General features: G+C 43.5%; 2 protein-coding genes across 6 annotated transcripts in view; one reads left to right on the top strand and one right to left on the bottom strand.

The window, feature by feature from the left end:
- ARHGEF33 (Rho guanine nucleotide exchange factor 33) overlaps positions 1–5,317 on the top strand; it is a 36,811-nt gene extending 31,494 nt beyond the window's left edge. The window contains exons 14-16 of the mRNA XM_030490730.1: positions 144–329; positions 1,377–2,130; positions 3,874–5,317. Of these exons, the coding sequence (XP_030346590.1) occupies positions 144–329; positions 1,377–2,130; positions 3,874–4,011 (1,078 nt within the window). The 3' untranslated portion in view covers positions 4,012–5,317. The remainder of the gene's footprint in view (positions 1–143; positions 330–1,376; positions 2,131–3,873) is intronic.
- A 2,094-nt stretch (positions 5,318–7,411) lies between these two features.
- The window catches only part of SOS1 (SOS Ras/Rac guanine nucleotide exchange factor 1), a 52,722-nt gene continuing 43,608 nt past the window's right edge, over positions 7,412–16,525 (bottom strand). For all 5 annotated transcript variants that reach the window (XM_030490694.1, XM_030490697.1, XM_030490698.1 and 2 more), the window contains 7 exons: positions 16,103–16,265; positions 15,647–15,764; positions 13,769–13,941; positions 13,089–13,205; positions 12,661–12,925; positions 11,476–11,594; positions 7,412–10,217 (listed from right to left, as the gene is read on the bottom strand). In XM_030490694.1, coding sequence (XP_030346554.1) covers positions 9,723–10,217; positions 11,476–11,594; positions 12,661–12,925; positions 13,089–13,205; positions 13,769–13,941; positions 15,647–15,764; positions 16,103–16,265 — 1,450 coding nt within the window. In that variant the 3' untranslated portion in view covers positions 7,412–9,722. The remainder of the gene's footprint in view (positions 10,218–11,475; positions 11,595–12,660; positions 12,926–13,088; positions 13,206–13,768; positions 13,942–15,646; positions 15,765–16,102; positions 16,266–16,525) is intronic.

The following is a 16,525-nucleotide window of genomic DNA, read 5'->3' as shown; positions in this document are numbered from 1 at the left end:
GGATGCCCTGCTGACTCAGACAGACTAGGTGGAACAGGTTCTTCCTTGGGGCGGGAAGAGGTGAACGGGAATATTAAGGTCCCTCCCAGCCCTGTTTTCTGTGATTCTACATGCTCGTGCTCATTCCCTGCCTTATTTCTTAGCACGACGATGGATTTCTCCTCCCTCAGGTCATCCCTGGTGAAGCTGTACAAAGGTCTCACCTCCCAGTGTACGAGCCAAGAGGTTTCTCCAACACCCAGTGCGACATCTATCCGGGACAGCGGGATCCACTCGGAAGAGACAATACAGTCATTCCCACCAGCACCTTCCTCTGGCACCACAACCCCGTAAGCCTATTGCCCTAGTAGAAGGCATTCAAAGTAACCTCTCTCCTTGCCCATACTATGCCCATGACACTAAGCAGTTACGGACTGTCATTTCCAAGATTACTCCCTGTGGATACATAGACAGATGAAGGGCTGGCTCCTATCCACTACCATGTGGCTTGTAAGCAGGAAACATTTCAGAGGAAACATTTCAGAAACAACCCAGGGCTGTCAATGTTCTTGCTGGCTGTCTTAACAGTGTATCAGGGAGGACACGTATTTGTGTAGGCCTGGCGGTGATGTGCATAATAACACTCTGCGTTATTCCCTGTCAACATTACAAGAGTTGGGAAACATGACCAAGGTCTCAGACTAGCAAAAAAATAGCACGTCACCAAATGATGTGACTCAGCATCACAAGATGCACATACAAATGGGTTCAAAAAGGCACAAGACTAATTCAAGACAGGGCTACTGGTAGCACCCAGCAATCTTTGGCCATTTCTAGCTACTGATGTGTGCCAACTGAGATGATGATCAGAGAAGCACACTAGATTTGCCTTTTTTTTTTAATGTCAGCAATTTGTGGCTGTTGCACTTCCTTACATCATTTGACACTAACAAGGAGAGTTTGGCTGCATGATTCTGAGTCCCCCCAAGCGGCAGTGTTACTAGATCAATCCCTAGCCTCCTTCCGCCAGACTACCCAGGCCAATCTACAGCGAGAGAATGAAAGTAAATGAATGAAAGCTGATGAACAGGAGAGGGATGGAGCAGTTGGCTTCTCATCTCAGTTTCTATTCATCTCATGGTGTACAGTACTCAAGTCAGACAAAGCTACTGGATAAGCAGTTTTATCCCTGCAAGTTTGCTCCTATTAACCCAACCAGGCAATTTCTGTTAGTGCAGCTCTGTTACTGTTGTCCAAGATATGAAAATACCTTTTAGCCTTAGAAGCAAGAGAATGGGGCTGGGAGAGTGAGGGGGGAGGGAGGCTTGTCTTGCTGTGTCTGAGTCATCCTTTAGCATTCCACCCCCTTCTGTTTTGTTTTGTTTCTTATTTTTAAGGCATTTGATGCCCCAGATGAAGAAACCCCAGCCAACCGTGATGGAGAACATCCAGGCTGTAAAGCCCCCCGACTGGGAAATGGAAAGTAGAAAACATGAGAGGCCAGAGAACATCCTTGCATCCTCTCAGCTCACAGAGCAGGAACTCAAGGCTTTGACAGCCCCTTTACAATCCATCCCTGAAATGGAGTATGAAGCACCACCAGCTGATGCGGTGGGAAACGCCGACAGAGCCATCAGGACCTCTGTGGAGCTGCTGCAGGATGCAAGAAACTTTGCACCAAGCTATGAAGAGTTTGACTACCCCGGGGAGGTTTTCACCCTGCCAGGCCCCTATGAAGACGATGCCTTCCAAAACATCGCTCTCTTTGAGAATTGCTCCCCGGCCTCTTCTGAGTCCAGCTTAGACATTTGCTTCCTTAGGCCTGTTAACTTCACATCAGAACCAGAGAGGACAGATCATGCCTTACAGCCATTGCCTAAGAGCTGCACTCCTGTAAGCAGCAGTACTTACAAGCGTGAGATGTTCCACAGCAAAGGCAAGCAGCTGAGCAGGTCCCTGAAGGAGCTGCCGAGGAGCGCTGAGGGTGTGAGCACCAGACTCTACAGCACACGGAGCAGCAGCGGGAGCCGGCTGCAGCAGAAGCAGGAGAGGAATGTCCAGCCTCATATGATCTCAGCCTCATCTCGAAGCTCCCAAAGGAGCTACTTCCCCCCACAGAGAGGAGCGGGTGAAAAACAGAGCTTTTTGGAAGTAAGGAGGCATAAATAGCAGGAGGAAAAAAAAAAAGGCACGTGGTGATACAGAAGCAGCAGCAGGAAAAAGATCTGAGTGCAGTTAGGCCAGAACATGCCAAAATAGCTTCCAAGTCCACACATTCAAAGTCCTCATCTGCATGTACATGCCCAAGGGAGGTACAAGACAGCTCCTTTTCACACACATCTTCCCCAGGGACAAGCATGGGCTTAAGGCACACCGCTAGCTGAGTGACAGCTAGAACAACCTTGACACAAGCTAGCCTGTCATGTGTCTCTGGCTGTCACTGAGATTCCCCAAGTAAATCTTGTATCTGATGAGGGTCACTGAGTATGTGCAAAGCTGTTCGAAATTAGTGCTATAGGGTAGCAGTCAGTTAAAAAGGTGCCTATCTGCTGTGAGGAGTACTGGGCTAAGAAAAGCAATGGATTTAGTATCAGATCCTCAGCCAGTGTAAACCACCATGACTTGGACAAATTCAGCCTTTACACCAGCAAGGATCTGGTCCATGGGTTTCATTTCACCTGTGTTTGTTGCATGGATCATAGACCCTTGCTAAAACCTGTGTGAAAACAGAAAGAGCCCAGCAACAGTGTCTCTCAGGTGGGATATGGCAGGTGGCACTCTTGCCCTTCAGGGACACCACGTCTTGCAGGAAGTGTTTCTGTAGTCTGCAGTGCCTGTTCAGAGTCAGCTTTGAGCTGTCACAGTCGGGGGGAAGATGTCCTTCACACTTCCTGGGGAAGAGGCTGAGGTACTTTGCTGGTTCTCTCAGTGTTGCATGGAGAAACACTCTCCTGCTAAAATGAGGCAAGATGCACGTGAGGCTGTAGATGCAGGTGATGATGGGAGGATGGTTCCAATAGCCTGACTGAAAAGGTAGCAGTTAAACACTGAAAGAGAAGTGAAAAAAGCCTAGTGAGTGAAGCAGGTGGTGGATGGCTGAGCCGGGGAGATGAGGCAGAGGGATAAAAGCCATGGGGATACAGCTTGTGTCCCCTCGTCCTGTCTGTGTCCGTTCTCTCCCTGAAAAAGGAGCCTGTGAGCTCTGTGGCACTGACCTGCACAGAGCTATGGCCCACAGCAGGGTGCAGATGTGGAGCTAGTCCAGAACCGTAGGACACGTTCTCCCCACAGAGCAAAGGAGATCACCATGGCAGTGGTGGGCAAAACTGGAGAAAAGGGACTAGTCCAGAGCCTTGCCGAGAGGAACTCAGCCCTCTTCCTAAAAGGGGGAGAGATCTTTTAGTGGCACATTTACCACAAGGTGTGTGTGCTAATGAAGCCTTCTGCCCCACAGATATATAACCAAACAGCAGCACAGCAAAGAGAAGAGTCTTTCACACCGTATCAACTCAAGAAGCCTGAAGCCTCCTTACCCTAGGGTAAACAGCTCATGAGCAAGGAGAGGGTGGGAAGTTCCTTCAACTGCCCACACTGGCTTGCTCCCTTGTTGGCAAAACAAGGGGCTAGTAAACTCCTCCTAAACAAAAACCTTAGCAAGGAAGGCTCCAGTTCCCTCTAACAATGCTTGTCTTTCCAGTCCTTTGCCACAGCCTCAGAGCCAGCAACAAGCTCTCTACAGAGGTACCACTGCTGCTGAGGCCTGAGTGACCTGTTGTCTCCCAGCCTTGCCAGCACCTCCTCGCCCACCAGGTCCCTCCTAGCACAGAGAGAAAGAGAGAAGGGGACAAGGATGTGAGGTTGCAAATGCTGGTTAAATTGTCTTTTCCCTTTTAGGAGCTCCATGCAGAAGACAACACCAGGTTCTGCCAGAAGGATGACAATGAGCAAACATCCTTCAGCGACCACAACCCGCGGCACGAGCCCAAGGGGGGTTTCCGGAGCTCCTTCCGCAAGCTCTTCAAAAAGAAATAAGCAGCCCCAGGAAAGGCAGGCCACAGCCTAAGAGCAACAGTGCTTCCCCAGGTCCCCGAGGGTGGAGAGAGACAGCAAGGCCCCAAGTACCCCTTTGCTAACAGTAGGTGGAGGGGTGGGGGAGAGGAGACTGTCACAATTGCCTTACAACGCATCCTGCTCTTCCTAGCACAGGGCAGAGCCAGGCTACGGGTTGAAGTGTAGCTCAGCCAGCAGGTCCAATAAGCACAGGAACTTGCTAGCTTTCACCCCTGCCTGACTTAACTTTCTTCAGAAAGTTTTGGAAAGCTTTGGCCAAATCCCACTATCTTCTCCTCCCCCTCATCCCCCAATGCTGCTTGATTTGGCATACATCTTTGCTCTTCCAAGTTCAAGCCAGGTCTAAACTGGGCTCACCCCACAATGGAGGGGTTACCTCTGCAGCTTTGGAATCCTGGCCAGAAGTCTGAAATTCCCCTCTTTCCTGCACTTTCAAAAGAAACCCCACAAAAACCCAAACAAAAACCCCAAACCAAACAAAAAACCCCAACCCACCACTAAAGATGTCTTCCAGGACACCAGCTCACATTACCCTGCTGCTTGAGAAGGTCTAAGCGGAAGCACCTTGGCTTTGTACTGTTTCATCAGCAGCATCCTTTCTTTTGGACTTCCATTACTTTCCAAAATTCTCCTTCATCTTCTATGCGGCGTGCTGTTTGTTTAATTGCCTCCTGCTGCATGAACCTCTGCTCCTGCTGTTGGAACCACCTCTGTCTCCAGGCAGGTGATGCAGGCTAAGCCCAGGGCCTGCCACAAGAGATGAAGATTCTTCTCCACCCTATCCCCACTGAGGATTGATGCAGATACTGACACAGCCAACCTGTAATACACCTGAAATACTCTTTGCTAACTCTCTTTGGCCTGATACCACCTTATAAGCCCCATCATGTGCAGCACCCTGCTTTGGAGCAGTTCTTCTAGCTAAAATTGAGGCACCAGGGCAGGACAATCAATGGTGCCCCAAAGTCACAAGCTCTTCTTCCTGTGCAAGGATCATCTTCCCACAACAAGGCCACATACACGCCACCCTCATCGCATCTTGATATGACAAACCCTCATCAACGCTGTCTCTGCAGAAGACTATAGCTTTTGTTAAAAAGAAAGTATGAAGAGAAACAGCCCTCTGGTACGATATCCATGTCACACCTCAGCAGCAAGGCACTGTTGGCACAGGGCTGTGGTGTTAGCTGAAGTTGGGGGATGCTGAGGGCAGTTTCAAGAGGAAATGTGGTTTTATCATCTTATTTTGGCACTCATCATAAAGAACGGCTTCACCTGAAGAGGTTGTGAACTGTCTCTGTGGGGCCAAGAGCAATGTCTCGGGGAAATATGCAAGACTGTGAGATTAGGGGCTTGGGATTCCAACAGGATTGCAAGGGTGACTGAATCTGGTGCCAAGAGAAGAGCACCCATCGTGTTGCACGCAGTGGCAGCAGTATGGGGATGTCCTTGGCTACAGTGGCTAACACTATAAGCTATAAGCTTCCCCATAATGTTGACTGACCTGCAACTACCAGCCGCTTTTCCCCCTCTGGTGGAGGTGAAGAGGTGTGTGTGTAAAGGGTTATCCACCTAAGACAGACAAAATCCATCCTTTATCTCAATCAAAGTTTTCCAAACATTCCAAGGAAGTGACAAAGAAAACCTCAGAAATTAAAATGTTTTAGCTGACACCTGCCCCACAGATTTTACTGGACCTAAAATGGTTTCCAAAAATCCACTTCTCCTTACAAAGTGGAAAAAAGTATCACACAACCCCCCCCACTCTCAGCTTCTGGAAACTATTCTGGGAAGACTTCTTTTTAATTTAAGGTTTTTAATGACAAAACCCAACTTTCATGTCTTTCCTTCTTCGTCACATCCTCACTGAATGACAAATTCCCTAGCCCTTCCCAGACAGGACCGCTACCACGCTGACCAGCCACCACATCACAAAGACACTCCCTAGGACTTTGCAGCTTTCAATAAGACAGTGCAGGGCCAGAATAGAAATATGTAAGAAGAGGCAGATACTTGTAATCAAAGCATCAGCAAAGCCTGTTTGTTCTGCAAAATAATCAGCCATAGACAGACCTATTTGTTTGTCCATGGACCCAGAGTTAATATGGAAGAGTTTCCACTGTAACACACTGATGCAGTCAAGGGCTCTGATCCTTGTGTCTTTGGTCTCATATATAACAACACTTATTCACAGAATAAATTTGCTCCTCACTCTTGTCAGGCACATGCCAGGACAGAAATGGGATAAAGGGGAAAACCTACCTGCTAACATCTCCTGGGTGAGGAAATCCTTCCAAAGTGGCAGACCCTTGCTTGTAAAATGCACATGGATTTTAGCTTCTGTTTTAGTGATTTAAGGCATGGTCAGAATTGATGGTTCTTTCTTTCTGATCCTGTATGAGTTCTTACTTCTAGGCCTATACTTATCATTTGAGATGTCCTTGTACCTGCTCAGAATCTGCAAATGTAAATAAGATGAATGAATGATGCTTAGCACCACACACAAACACACAACCTCTTGGTGGGATCTGATCCAACTTCGCCTTTAGAGTATGTGTGTGCTCTGGATTATTTTTCTTCCTGTGCCAAATAAATGTTGCTTTTAAATAACGCTGTTGTCTCTTTTGCACTGAATCAGCCATAAGGTTGCATCCATTCAAAGAAGAAACACATTTCTCAGGTCCCTTTCTGAGGCAACATTACTTAAAAAATCCTGTTCCCCTGCACACAGTCATGTGAGAAGACTCGTTCCACACACCTGGTTCCAATACTCTTACCCAGCACTCAGCTGACTTGCTCTCTAGGCTTCTCATCAAGATCCTGTTGTTGCTGAAGCTCACTGTTGTATTTCTTCATCTCCTCCCTCCGCCTCCTTTATTCCTTCTGCTGCTTCTGCTACAGACACATGAGCTTTCACAAAAAAATCCCATAAGCACATACACCACTGTAACTTCAACTATCCAACTCTCTAAGAGATCTTAATATCTTCCTGTGAACCACAAATACCTGTCACATACCAAGTTTTTATAGAAATTTAATTCCAGTTCTTACCATCCACACTATCTTACCTTTGCCACATTCTCAGCAGGTCCAAAGCAATGACACCACATAAAGGGACAACTCAGCTCATAGTGCTCACACCTCCCCATGCCACACAGCACCAGCAAGTGTGTTAGCATTCCTCCTACTGCTCTATAGCTCCCTGCAGCATTGTGCCACTTGAGGACAGCAGTATCAAGTGTTTCTGTTTGCAGCTGAGTCAACACCATGATTTGTGCACTGTATGACTGACCTATTCTGCTGGGCTCCAAAGCACATGTAAGTTATGTTCTTCAATGTGACCATTATCACCTGTTGTGAGTATCACACGAGTAAAGCACTTTTATTCTCAACCACAAAGATGTGGAACATCATTCCCCATTTCACAAAGGGAAATGGAGATCTGCTGACACTCATGAAATCTGTGGATTAGCAGGATCCATGTGAGGCCTCTCCTCCTAGCTGAGCAACCTAACCACTGGATCATTCCTTCTGCCTGGTCTGCCTTGGCTACAGAATAGCACAGACAAGAGTGTACAGAAGAGAGACAGTTCAGAAAGTCTAAATTTAAGGAGTTTTTCCTGGTAATACACTGATGAACTAGTAACTTGGATGACATTGCCAATAGTTTGCACATCACAGTGTTTATATCCAAAGAACAATAACCTAAACTATGGCTCCTGTAGCTTGAGGGTTTTTACAAAGCTCCTCTGAAGCCAAAATTTAGAGATCTTCACTTTTTCTTCTTTTTGCCAAGCAAAGGTTTCAAAACTATGTTGTTAAAGACATCAAAAGAAGGAATACAACTAACATTGTTAAACTTCAACATTTAAAATTGCCATTCTTGTTGAAATCAGAACACCTTCTGAAATGTAATGACCACTAAAGGATCAAGGGACACTGCAGAAAGCATTAACAAAGGTGATTTCCATCATCATTCCACTAACATCATCCCTAGTGACACAGCTTTCCAGGATGCTGAAATACATTCTTCTTCCAAAGATTAAATGGGATAGAATTTTACTTTGACCCATGAGCCATATTAACTGAAGATGAGACACTTTACACTTCACATACATACTGTAGTGGAGGTTATAGAGCTTCTTTTCTTCAATAACTGCCATGCATTACTGTCACAGTATTTTCTAGAGTTGAAGAGCAGTACACAGGTTTATGGATAATCCATGTCATGATACTTATACCAGTACATGTTCCGTCATGTATATTTTGGACATAGAAACCTTTTGTAAAGATTAGTAATTGTTTAAATTTTTCTAACAGATGTCATACAGGAAGTGTGGGAAGTTTTATAATGTATAATAATTCACTTTGGGAGTAACCCAGCTTCTCAAATATTACTGAATTATTACTCTGCAACACATGCCAGAACTGACTTCCCTTTAGAGTCTGATTACTAAAATACATACACTGAACTAGTATGTACCACAACGTGTGCTTTTGTCCCTTTCATTGCTTAACTGAAAACCTGATTTGTCCATTTGCCTGTGTAATAATTTAACGTATGTCAGCCGAACATATCTGTATCTTTATTTCAATTAAATTAAAAACAATCTGCAAGTATATTTATGCAACGTTCACTATATACACATGATTTATGCAACTGCAAGGCAATTCTATGTATGCTGATTAATCTATTGTTAGTAAAACATGACAATAGCTATGGAAGTTGACAAGTGAGTGCTCCTCTTCACAAGTGACTGTTTTCATGGCGTGACTGAAAAAGAATAGCTACTAGCCATGAAATGGATTATCAGTAAACCTTAAAAAGAACGTGAACATAACCTAGCAGAGATTAACAGTCTTCTAAATGTAGTAGTATATTTACTTCGGATGATAGTGCTGCTTCTTAAAAGAAAACTTGCTGTCACCTTAATGATGTAAGACTTTCATCTGCTCTATCTAAAGAAAGCAATAATTAGACATTATGCTTCCTGGCAAAAATTTATTTTTGAACTGGCACCATAGTATTTCAGAAAATAATAATAAAGTACCTCTTTGGTGAAGCCTAGGTACCCCCTACTATTCATTGTAACAACTTGTAAACAGGACCGCAATACAGTGCTTTGCCTTAATTCTAGCTCGGTTAGGTACCACAGATCTTCCTCACAGTCCTTCTCATAATTTTAGGAAGGTATTTTAAAGCAAGGAGTAAAGCAAAGGAAGATTAAGAAGGATATAAAGTTCCCTGTTTGAGATTTAAAAAAAGTGCATAATGTTTTAATTCCAAAAACTGTGCCACTGTATGGAACTGATGGATACAAGACTGTTTTCCTTCCTGTACTGGACATTATTGATCATTACACAAACACAGTCTCTGCTCATTGGCCAAAGAAGTCTCTCAAGTCTGTTTTCTGGTACAATCAGTTGTCCAATTACTTTAGAACAATGTCCTGCATACTAAACCAAGAATAGCAAGTTAACCATTTTTTTTTTTTCCACTAGAATGTCTGCTTTTGCAATTCCATTTTTATACACTGCATTTCCAATCTATCGGAGAGTTTTTAGTGTTTGGCATACACATCCCAACTCCTTGGCACCACCAGGTTCAGTGCATCCATTGCCAGCAACAGACGTAGCACCAGGAAAATGCGACTCCCAGTGCAAGGGATAGTTCAGGAGGAGTGGGCATTCTCCAGCAACGGTGGTCCGTCTCGATGCATCGATGGGTGTGTGTGCTCCCTTTTGTAAGTTTTTGGAGGAAGCTTTGGGATATGTTGAGAAGTGCTTTGTCGTGGAGGAACAGGTGGTCCAGCAACAGAATGGAGGTCCACATCTTGCGGTATCAAAGGTGGTGATGGAAGATGCCTCCGTGCTACATGTGGAGAAGGTGTCTGAGGGGGAGGGGGGGTAAATGGAGACGGACTGTTTGGGAAAAAAGTGTTACCAAGTTCGCTTTTTCTCCCCAGTGGTGGAGGTTGGAGGTGTAGTGGTGAGCTAGAGAAAACATCTGGAGTTCGCACAGGTTCTCGTGGTGGTAACACAGGAGGGCTTTCAGGGGGGTCAGAGATGCAGGTCCGATCAGGCACTGAGTACCTTGGTGAATACACTTTAGAGGTTGGTTGCCTAGGAGGGATTGCTGGTGGGCTGTCCAGGTGCACAGAAGTTATCTGAGGTACACAAAATTCATTCAATACAATTTTAGAGTGGCAGTAAAGAACAGGGCCCTGCTGTGAAACAGACGCAGAGCTTCTGCCCTGCAGATTGCTCTTATGCAGTCAAAGAGGTGGCACAGCAAGCGGGTGCAGAATGAAGATGGGAGTAAGGAAGCAAAAGGAGTGGCAGTCCCCTAAAAACGTGTTTCTTGGACTGATGTGGAGAGGAAATACACAGACTGGATGTGCAGGGGGAATGCAGGGATGTATCGATACATGAGTTAACAGCCAAGGATGGAAGGAATCAAGATGCACAGAGAGGGACAAAGGCAAGGCAAAGAATGGTCAAAGCAACAACTTTGAAGCTAGAAAATGAGGAAAAGGGAGAGGTAGATGATGCTGAAGAGGGGGAAAAACAAAACAAAAAACTATGCTCAGAAGATAGAATTAAGTAGTCAGAATTATTGAAGGGAACAGCTCCTAAGCGGCAGACCAAGGTAATTGGTCTCCAACACCCTATCATGTATACGATGTTTTCAGTTACATTTTGGTAGGAACATGATTTGGTAGGAACAACTTGCTGGAGCCACATACAAGCCCTCTTCAAAGACATACATGCTCCCAAGTAATTTTGAGTGGGATTTTCAAATCCACTTAATTTCCACTCAAAGTCGCAAACCAGCTCCCACTGAAATCAATAGACATTTGACACTGTCTGCAACAAAGGCTGGATCAGATGCCAAACGCCAGAAAAATGCAAAAGGAAATGCAGCAACGACTCAAGCAGGCAGGCAGACAAGACAGGTAATCAAGAGGGGAAAGACATCACTAGGCATGACAGCATCAGGGTCAAATATTCTAATCAGCCATTTCAGGGACTGAGGTGCGTACGTTACTTTCCATCATTACTACTCTTCAGTTCTTTACCCCCAGTTATACACCCTAAAACAATACTCTGGGACAATTATCATAGAGGAGACATCTACCCTAAGCCTCAAGTTCTCATAGGCAATGTAAGAGTCTGAGCATAGCAGACCAGTAGACAGTAAGAGACATTTCTAACCCTAAATTTCGGTCACATCTCTTAATTTTCATTCATTTGGGATCAGGATATAATGAGGCAGAGCTCTGAAGGTTTCAAATGTGAAATACATGGCTGCTTACCCTTTCACATACAGTTCTTCAAAAATACAAGTACTATCTCTAAGAGTTACATTTTATCATACCCTGCCCTCGGCTCCCAGAAAAAATGCCCTTTTTTCTCCTTACTTACTTTTGATGGGGAGGATTCAGCTGGGGCAGACTCTGGTCGTCTTCGTGGAGGAACTGGAGGAGGGACATGAGCTTCATCTGAATTTTTGGTGAAGTTTATGGATGACACAGAAGCAGATCCTAGTGGACATAAAAAACCAATCCTGATCATGACAAACTTTTGTTCAACTCAGTATACTTCCTTTACTGCTGCCAATAAAGGTGTCGTAAGTAAGAAAGCAATTGCTCATAAACCCAGCATGAGTCAAGAAGGTATTAAAGACAGACAACAAAACAACCTTCTAACTTGCAGCTTCCAAACTGCCTTTCCGAGTTGCAATCATCTCTGTGGCCACCAATTCCTCCACATTCTTAAGTAATCCTCAAGACCAAAAGCACACCACAAATTTGTTCTCATATCACAACAACACTAAAACAATACCCTGAACCTGCAGTCGATGGGCCCCAACCCAACAGTGAAGAAATGCCAGAGACTTGGCTTGGACACTCAACAACGTCACTGCTCTGCTAAGCAACTTCTGCTTTTAGCAAGTCATTTCACCTCCTTGTGGCAACCAGCTGAACACAGGACTAACCTTGTACTTCCTTTGAAAGCCCTTGTACGTGAAAGGAGGCTATGTCCACTATTAAGAATGGAAAGCACACTATAAAATATGAGTTTCCTTGTAGGTTGGTGAAGACTGAAGAAAAATATGCATGGATGGGTGCTGATGGATCTAAAGCAAGGAAATACTGATTTTAAGTTCTGCAGGAAAACCATCTATGTGCACTGAAAGCAATTCAGAATGGCAGACAGCAGAATAAGGCACCCACATACATTCATTTTTATTCTCATTGATCGCCATTAAATGGATACTGACCACATATATACATCGCAGCAAATCCCACAGGCACAGGTGTTTGTTTGAGACATATACAGGCACTAGATATATCTCTGCCTTCTTGTTTTGACAGTTTCTCCACAGACATGTAACAGTCTATGCAACATGCCCAGTTCTGTTGAGTTTTTCCTCTTACAATAAAAACTTATTAGAAAAGGAGTAAAACACACTGAAAGGTTTTGCTGCCACAAGGAGACAAAAGCAACTATTTCTATAGTCACTTTAGAAGACTAAACATGATTCACTTGTTTAACATCACAAAACCTAATACACACATTCTTAGTAGACCATCTATGAGTACCTACTTGCATGAAAAGGACTTGAAGGATCTGAGTCAAACACACTGCAGGCATCTGTAGTACTGGAAGTAGCAGAAGCAGGGGGAGGAGTCAAAGGTGTTCGGGGAGAGTTTGGTGCAGATGCTGTTGCTTCAGTCTCGCTCTCTGGGATGCGGCTGTAACTGATTTTCCGTGGCTCCTGCTGCAGAGGTGTAGGATGTCTCATGGTACCAGGCCTTGGATTAGAGGGGCGAACACCTGGGGACTTGAGAGGATAGCTGTATTTTTTGGGCTGAAATGACAAAAAAAAATAGTATCAAACAAAATTAAAAGGCCACAAGATCACCTAAATGTAGCTTCGTATTTATGAAGAGATCTAAAATGATGTCTGCTATTTGTGAAACACACATGTAAGCAGTTTTTGAAACAAGTAAGTAAATAAATTGAATACTAACAAATCTTGGAGGAGGCTTGACATTTCGTGGCTCTATCTCCAGTGACTTGTTGAACAGATAATCTGTAAATTCTGTCTCTATGCTGTTTCCCATTGGATTCAGATTTTCAAAAAATCTCTGAAATACAAGAAAGTAGAAAACTTGTCAGCTAAGCTACTTCTTAGTAGCTTATTACTGTTTGTTTCTACTGCAGAAATGATCCAAACTATTCCAGAGAAGAGAGAAAACGCTGGAGTCAGAAGTAATGATAGATTTTTAAGTTATTAAATCTGTTTGTTGCCAGTGCTATCAGGAAAACCTGGAAATGTAAAGGCAGCGTAGCAGAGGAGGAAAAAGACAACTGGGCTCACTGGACAAATAAACCCAGTTGAGTGAAGGACAGTGAGAATCTGGTAGTTTCTGTTCCTGTTTAACAACTATCAGTAATAAGATTTATCTTCATCCCAACAGCTAAGGGAAAACAAAACAAAACTCCAACAAAACTAACCAAACTGCAAGCACTGAGCTTTCTGCCCTTCCTTTCGGTGAGACCCGAGAGATTTTATGACAGGCCTTCTGCTCGTCTCTGATTCAGTCTGATTGAATCTATGTGAATTCAGTCTATCCTTATGGTTCATCAGCTGTCAGAGTCACCACAGAAGTAGCTCAGCACAAGGACTCAAGGAAATAATGCCACTTACCCTGATGTCAAATTCCACTCTTAAACAATACGGCTGGTTCTGGTACTGCTGTATCTCTCCTGTTATTTCAGCTACCTTTCTTCTCTTGCTGAAGTTTATAAGTTCCTTCCCATGTCGCTTTAGAAATTCAGGGTTGCCTTCTTCTGTTTTCAAAATGTTAGTTAAGTAAATCCCTGAAGAGCACAAAGAAGAGTTTCTCAACATACAGTACAAAACAAGGAGGAAGGCAAATGACTGGAATACAAAGAAATCTTAAAGAGTTTAATTTCTGCACAGTATGTAGAAAACTGTTAGGGTCAATAAGAGAATCACACCTAATTTTCAAATAAGGGCAAACAATATTTTAAAATGCCTTTTCTAGGAAGCTGCCTTTTTTGCATCAAAATCTCAAAGTCTAGGCCACTTTCTGTTGTTTAGGAAGCTGACACAACTGAACGCATTTTGCAAGACAAGAGTACACTGAACTCAGGCTCTTTCTCTCAACTGTTCTGCCTCAGCTCACCTCTACTCCATTAGAGACCCCAGCTAAGCTCCAAAAGGTTATTTTCAGGTTTTATTCTTCTTTTCCAGTCTCCACTACTGGCTTCATAATTGCATAAAATCATTTGAAGATTAGAAAGAAAAGAGTGCTCTCAAGTCCACAGATAGAATCACAGAATGGTTTGGGTTGGAAAGGACCTCAAAGCTCATCCAGTTCCAACTCCCCTGCCATGGGCAGGGACACCTTCCACTAGAGCAGGCTGCTCAAAGCCTCATCCAGCCTGGCTTTGAACACTGCCAGGGATGGAGCATTAACAACTTCCTTGGGCAGTCTGTTCCAGGGCCTCATCACTCTCACAGTAGAGAATTTCTTCCTTATATTCAACTCAATTCTCCCCTGTTTAAGTTTAAATCATTACCCCTTGTCCTATTGCTACAGTCCCTGATGAAGAGTCCCTCTCTGGCACTCCTGTAGGCCCCCTTCAGGTACTGGAAGGCTGCTATGAGGTCTCCATGCAGCTTCTCTTCTCCAGGCTGAACAGCCCCAATTTTCTTACCATGTCTTAGCCTAAATAATATATCGGGAACTGTCATTATGACTTTTCTAAGCATAACATGACAGAAATAACTGAAGCAATTCATGTGTGATCCTATCCTCTACTCATCTCTGAAGCAAGGCAGGTTTCTTAGTTCACCTTATCCTTCTTTGCAGAGCTCTGGAGTATATCTACCCCCAATCTGTAAAAGGCCAAAAAAGCCATCAACACTATTTTCCTTCAGTTTTGGCCTAAAGACTGTGCTGGACAGAGTTGGAACTGATCTGCAGCAAACATCCAAGGAGGTCGTTGCTAAAGAACAGGAATGCCATATACTTAACTGCACGATTTGCTAAATGTCAGAAATTCCAAGCAATCTACTTGAAATGACAACTGTCAAGTCTGATAATAAAGAGGAGGCTTCCCAAAGTCTGTTTTTATGGAAATAAGACTTTTCAATAGAAAGATTCTAGATATAAGAAGATATAAAAATAAAAACTATAGCTTTATTTCTTGAAATTCTTGATAGGGAAGGGGCTCCTTTTCTCTCTACAATGACAGTAATATTTCTAATGTAACCGTCTTCCATTTAAGGCATTTATGGTCACAAGACAGTTCAAACCATGTTCAAAGTAAAAATGAGTAAATATGTAAATAAAATATTGCAGATATACAACATCTGCAATTGATAGTCACTTTTTCTTTCACATAACTTCACGTAATGTCAGGCACCTGAAAATCAAACCCAACTGTCCTGTTAAAACTGACTTTTCACTATTGTTCGTGCTCTGTTTAGTGCCCTAGCTCAATACCTTCCAAATGTTTATGCATGATACAGCTCATTGAAACCAAACATACTTACCAAAAAAAGGCACACAAGGAGGATTAATGGACCTGAGTTTTGCCAAGTATTTCTTATAATGATCCTCACTCAGTTCATAAGCTTCTTCTAAAATCTTCTTCTGGCGACTTGGGATTTGCTAAAAGAAACGATGAAACAGGTTGTTTGGAAAGACAGGGTAAAGGTGTAGCCCAGCAACAGTACTTAGAGTAATGCTCTCCCACTGCCATTTAAGTCAGTGCCCATGAGGACACTGCCTGACTATCTCAGGATCTTGCTACCTTTTACTGCCTTTCTTAAGTGAGGGCTGATTTCTTGCTTCTGAAACCAAGAAGAAAACCCTCTCGATTACATCCCAACTGATTCATTTGTTGGCAGATTTACCTTCCTTGCTCCTTCTTTAAGGACATGCTTAATCAAAAGACAGACTTTCTGCATTACACTTCCATACCAAAAATGGAAAACATTTCACTGTACCTCAAATGTGTGATCCAACCTATACACTGCTGCGGAGTTCATAGCACTGACAATCTCAAGGACACCATTAAAGTTGTTTAGCTCTTGAAATACTTGCAGGATCTCAATTATCCGGCTCACTACAATTACTCTTTCCTCCAGGTTTTCTGTTTCTACGATGCATCTAAACACAAAAGAACATTTGATTTTGTATTAAGGCGTTGATGAGTTTTCCAAAATCAAATATTAAGTCCTAACACAAACATGAAAAGTTTATCAAACTACTTGAAATGGTTTGGAAAACTTTTAGAGAATAAACATTTGTAAATATTCTAAGAATAAAAAGCTGAGACTATTTATGGTAGAATTCTCACAGGGACCAGCTGCAGCATCTAAACATGACTTAAAACTGGAATTCTCTCACAACAGATTTTCACAGTATAC

The sequence above is a fragment of the Strigops habroptila genome, chromosome 6 (genome assembly GCF_004027225.2).
Source record: "Strigops habroptila isolate Jane chromosome 6, bStrHab1.2.pri, whole genome shotgun sequence".
In the NCBI taxonomy this organism is placed as follows: domain Eukaryota; kingdom Metazoa; phylum Chordata; class Aves; order Psittaciformes; family Psittacidae; genus Strigops; species Strigops habroptila.
Note: the sequence above shows the minus strand (reverse complement) of the source record. Positions and strands in the feature narration are given on the sequence as shown.